The sequence below is a fragment of the Kryptolebias marmoratus genome, linkage group LG14, assembly GCF_001649575.2.
Source record: "Kryptolebias marmoratus isolate JLee-2015 linkage group LG14, ASM164957v2, whole genome shotgun sequence".
In the NCBI taxonomy this organism is placed as follows: domain Eukaryota; kingdom Metazoa; phylum Chordata; class Actinopteri; order Cyprinodontiformes; family Rivulidae; genus Kryptolebias; species Kryptolebias marmoratus.
In genome coordinates this window covers 24,394,572-24,400,269 of record NC_051443.1, presented here as the reverse complement: position 1 = coordinate 24,400,269, position 5,698 = coordinate 24,394,572, and the positions used below count along the sequence as shown (strand labels likewise).

At 42.2% G+C, this 5,698-nt stretch overlaps 1 protein-coding gene across 1 annotated transcript in view; it reads left to right on the top strand.

Moving 5' to 3' along the window:
- The first annotated feature begins 3,491 nt into the window (after window positions 1–3,491).
- cacna1bb (calcium channel, voltage-dependent, N type, alpha 1B subunit, b) overlaps window positions 3,492–5,698 on the top strand; it is a 140,768-nt gene continuing 138,561 nt past the window's right edge. The window contains exon 1 of the mRNA XM_037979527.1: window positions 3,492–3,831. Within this exon, the coding sequence (XP_037835455.1) occupies window positions 3,539–3,831 (293 nt within the window). The 5' untranslated portion in view covers window positions 3,492–3,538. The remainder of the gene's footprint in view (window positions 3,832–5,698) is intronic.

The following is a 5,698-nucleotide window of genomic DNA, read 5'->3' as shown; positions in this document are numbered from 1 at the left end:
ATTGACTCGGAACATGTTGCCACGTTTTTTGTGTCTTTTTTTTTTCGGCGTGTTTTGAAAAAAGGACGCGCGTCTCACGTTTGCCACCGCAGCCGAAGGAGTTTACAAACAAACAGAAATTAAGTTAAACGGAAACAAAAAGTGGATTTTTTTTTTTTTTTTTATCACTCGACAACAGATTAGAAAGCTGCAGGATGATTTCCTCGGAAACGAGGCGTTTCTAGTCAGAAGAAATCGGCGCAACTTTTTATTCAACTTGTTGAAATGTGTCGAATATTTGCAGAATTGATCGAACTCCAAATATAAATGGGAAAAAAAAAAAACAAGAAAATGGTGCTGACAGTTTTTATTTTTGTTTGTTTTTTTTTGTTTTCCAAGTGAACATAGTTTGTAAAATAAGAGGATGTTTAATTTTCTCTCGGTTTTGCTGACAGAAGCCAAATTATCATTTTTAATTCGCGTTGGGAACGCAGCGACTGTTGTGCTAAGTCTCGAAAGGTGAAAATAATTTTAAAAAAGGGTGATAAAATTGCACTTCCATTAAGTTCTGTTACATATTTCTGGACTGTGAACCATCCATCTGACTGGTTGTATCTTTTTCAATAAATTTAATATTAATGCGTTTATTCACTTTAATTATTCCCAAAAAGGGGCAAACGCTGCAGTTTTTGATTTTGTTTAAGGGAGTTTTGAACCGTCATTATCTTACCTGCTGCAGGTGACCCAACTTCGAGGAGGTGTCGTTATTTATTGTTTGGCTAAAAAAAAGACAAAACCAAAATGTGAAGGTTTTGAGTTTAAACACTGGTCAGAAATGAGCTCCATCTCAGGCTCTACGGGCCTCAGTTAGCAGGTCAAAGGTCACAACCTTTAACAGGACAGGACGTTTAGAAGACTCGTTGGGAAGCGTTGCAGGAGAAAAACTTTAAAAACAACATGGCAGCTCGACTCGAAGGAACCAGAAGACTTCTGGAGCAGAACCAGAGGACAGATGTTTACCCAGAATGCACTGCAGCTGTCAGCACGGTGGTGGAGGGCTGATGGTTTGGGCTGATTCTGGAGTCAGATGTGAGGCCACCTGTCCGACAAACAGGACGGTCCAGAACCAGAACCAGAACCAGAACCTCAGAGAGCTGAGCAGAAACCAATGCTGGAAAGAAGAGTGGGCCACAACTCCTGCACAACCACGAGAGAGACAAACAGGAACCCACTGAGAGTTCTGCTGCTGGAGGAGGTTCTACAACCTGCTGGGTCCAGTTTTTCACCATCAGCTTTGTTTTTTAATTAATAAATAACGACTCGGTGGAGTCTGATGTGCTTTTGTTCACTTGAGGTCACATTTAAATATATTTAGAACGTGGTAAAGACCTGGTCCGATTTATTATGCCCCGATACAGAAAAACTTCCTGATTTTCTAAAAAAATCCATGTTTAAAACATCAGCATGGAGAAAACTGAAATAACTGAAGGTGGCATCTAAAATACTTGGACATTTTTCCTGAAGTCCTGTAATTTCCCACCTCTTCAACTAAACTTCTTCGAGTGGCAGAACAATAAGATTGGAAATCCAATCAGCTGCGTTGGTTAAAAAGACGACGTTTGGATCCAGAATGTTCCGCTGCAGAACCCTCAGGAAGCGAGCGTCTGCAGGCCTTTTCGGAGCCCATAAACCGACCGATGATTGCGCCCTTCCTGATTACCAGCAGACCAGAGTCGCTAACCGAATCAGAGAAGATAATGAGCCTGATAAGAAGCTTCTTAACTGGCAGGACAGGAAGCAGGCTTTTCCGCATTCCAAAAACTCCTTTCTCTGGATGGTTTTTCGGCGGACCCTCAGAAAGCGATCAGCCGGGGAGCAGACATGAAGAGGACGGTTCCTCACTACTCCAGATGGGCCGAGAGACGCTCCACTGTGGTTTACGGTACGTTAGAAGGTCCTTCGGTTTGTCTGCTGCAATATTAACCACCGGGGCGAAGGTCACAGGGGTCAGAACCTTTTCCTCAAAGGTGTTCTTCGTTTCAGACGGCTGGGTTTACTCAGAATTAAATTATTGTGACGCGCTAAGGGTCGTTTTTGTTCAGATTTGTGGGGTTTTCACGACGCAATGAGCCACTAAGACCTTCAGTCCAACTGGTTTTTAGACGTCTCGCCTGTCAGACGTTGGACAGTTTAGTCGGGGTAACTTGAGCCGAAGTCTTCACGGCAGAAGAAGCCGTAAAAACGGACAGGTGTTCCCAACAATATTACTGTTAGTATTACAACATCCTGTCCACACGTGTCCTAATGAGTCAAACTTTGGTTTTAAATAAGGTTGACCCATTGACGTTGATTGGGACACATTTCTCACTTTGCCACATCTTAGTGAAGGCTAACTATGGATCAGACCCCAAGCTTCGTGATCAATTTTATCTCTAAAAGCAACATATCCTATCTAATCACTCAATTATATACGACTAAAGGTTGTATAAGGCACCAACCACCGGGACTACATTGGTCAGAGGTCAACTGGAGGTAAGTTCAGCTTGGCCGCCATTAAGACAGACTGAGAAAAGCAGTAAATATTAGCCACTGTTAATTGTTTTATTTATTAGATCACACCAAACTTTGACCGCAACTGGTCGCAAATCAGTATTCAAGACTCATCTGGTTCCCGCATTGTTGGTTTGTGTTTGCGAGTACAACTCAAGCGTGTAGATGCACATGGCGGCAAACCTTTGATCAAATGTGTCAAGTGCATTTTTACAAAATCTGAAACTGAAGTTCTAAAAATGCAAATATTTTGGTGCAAAAGACCTCCCAATTGATCCACTTGGTTAAACTTTCCAGTCTGGGAGAAATTCTAAAGTGAATGTTGGTTAAGAGAGCACCATAGCTGCCGAAATGTTCAAATACTGAGTCAGAGATGCCAAAACAACCCTACAAATAAATGAGATTATGTAGTTAAATAAGGTAAAGAAGGGCGAAAAGAAAGCCACACAGAAACCAACACCCACTCCAGGCCGGGCTAGTGATTCTACAGTATTTTCTGTTCCAGCTTTGGTCAGAACTGGCGTGAAATATTAACTAAAAAAATAAGCAAAAGCGCTAATATTTACTATTTTTCTAATTGACAACGACAGTGGCTGTCATTGGCGCATGCGCACATGATAAACGTAGCTTAGCAGCGCTAATGCTAGCTTAAACACGAACGGAAACTAGCAAATGAAGATTCTATTTTACCTGTTATTTTATTTAATTTACACTAAAAGTCATATATATAATATTTCTTTAAAAATATATACAAATTTTATTTGATACATCTTATTTTTGATGAAAGTCTTTTTTTTAATCGAAGTTGTTATGTCCTTAAGCGACCACAGGTGGCGCTGTAGCCCGAAGCCGCGAATAAATTACCATTCCAGTATTTCCTTTTTAATTAATGCTGTGAGAGTTTTCAACCAGATGTTTTTGCCTAAATATTTTTTGGGCCCAGATGCTCTATTGTAATTATATATTTCATCTTCCAGCGGTCCGCGCAGCCACTTTCGGCTCCTGGAGGATGCTCACCCTGGGGCCGGAGTACGAGGACACCTGGGCTCCGTCACCTGACCGGAAGCGCGGCCATTCAAAACCGGTCGAGGAGGATCCGGCGGGCTCCTCAGCCGGGGAGACAGAGGAGTACGGTCCCGTAGAGCCACGGGAGCAGTCATGGAGGGCTGTCCGCGGAGAAACGGAGCAGGGATACGACGCGGTTTTACACCTGGACGGAGTCACCAGAGCGGCGGCGAGGGACGGTGTCCGCTGGGCCGTCTGGAAGCACGACACGCTGAACGAGTCCCCGCTGACCCGCAGGTCTAACAGCCTCATACAAGCCCCTACATCCTGTAAAGGTTTAAAGACTAATCTAAGATACACTCAGGAGACATAAAAGAAACAAAGTTAAATTTAAACACCATGAACCTATTTAAATCCTGTCACAGTCCCTTCCTGTCATTAAATCCACTGTATACACCTTTCTATCAAACATATAATGCTGCTTACATCATTATTTATTGCAAATATAATTATGCTCTCACAAACATACTTCCCAACACCAAACATGACACATTTTGCAGTTTTTTAGTCAATAAACCTCAGATTTAAATTGTTGTTGCAGTACCTCGCTCCAACCACCAGATGTCTCCATCGTCCCACCTGGAGAATCTGTCGTCACAATTTACTGCAAAGAATAAAAAAAACAGAAGTTTATTTATAACAACAGCAACCTTAACGATTATTATGCTAATTAGACTCAAATTAATGTTTTAAAAATTGAAAACTGTTGGTTAAATATTCTAATTATGTGCATGTTTATACCTCTGAAATCATATGTAGTAATTCTGAAAACTAACAACAGTAAACGATATACAGTCCGACTTGATTTTAGTTGATATTTAATCAGGAAATTGATTCATTTAGGTTTGTAATGATGGCAGGGTGATGACAAATAAAATAAACTGTCAAACTCAGTTATATAAGGGAGCCAAAATTTAAAAACTTATCAATATTTATTGAAAACATACATCAACTAACCCTGGTTTTGTCAAATCATTCAAATACAAATACAAAATATGGTTTCCCAGTTTCATATTTTATAGTATTTAGAAAAAACAGGCTTGAATGAACAAAAGAATATGGATTAAACTTTAAAAGATGCATGTTTAGCATTAATTTCTTGTGCCTTCTTATGAATTTTGCTCCGTTAAAATGGCTAAAAGGCTACAAACATTTAACTTTGAAACAGGAAGAGAAACATTAAAGCAGACTTGTTGTTACTCTGATGCACGTTCATCATCGGGAGTTTGAGCGGTCCCGTTTGATTAATTAAAACTTCATTAAGTGCCCGTCACAGGAAGACGGAGGCTCGATTTGTCCCAAAACTGGAGCGCCAGATCGGATAATATGTAAATGGGCCCGGATTAAATGTTACAAAGGGCCGAATCTGGCCCGCGGGCCTTGAGTTTGAGACGTGCGTCTCGTTGCAGAGAGTGAAATCAAACGGAAGAAGGGTTTTCTGTACCGAAAGGTGCAGTTCCGGAGAGTTTTAGTTTTCCGTACGCGCTGAAATGCGGGTACGCGGTCAGCGTAAACGAAGCGCCCGGCCGTTTAACCCTTTCATACCCACGACCGACGGTGTTAGTCTGGGCTGAAGAACGCCACGCCCGCAAACCTCAACGAACACGGAGGAGAGCGGGCCGAGAACTCCTCCACAACCGCGCGACGCAGGAAACCTCTGCCTCGGCGGCCATGTTTTTTTCCCCTCATCTGTCTGTCAGCAAAATATCTCGTGAGCCTCGTCACAGATTTTAATTGGAATTGTAAACGAGGATCAGCTAATCAACCTTCGCCAGCACTGAAATGTCTCCACATCGGTCAGTTTTACAGACGTTGAGCTAAAACTAGTCGTGGTAGTAGCTTAGAATCGCCTTCCGTGTGCCAAGTCAGCGCTGTCTGTCTGTTAGCAAAATATCTCCCGAATTTAACAAAACTTTCATCAGCTGTGACCAGGGGTGGAAATTAGCACCCGCCACCGGCCAAATGTGGGTAAATATTTGAAGCGGCGGGTGAATTTGATCAACACGCACGCCACTGTGGCGGGTTGGCAATTTGAACAGAAAAGGTGTTATTTGTCCTCCTGACATATAGGGGGCAGCAATGTGCTCGAGTTGCTGCTAAATGC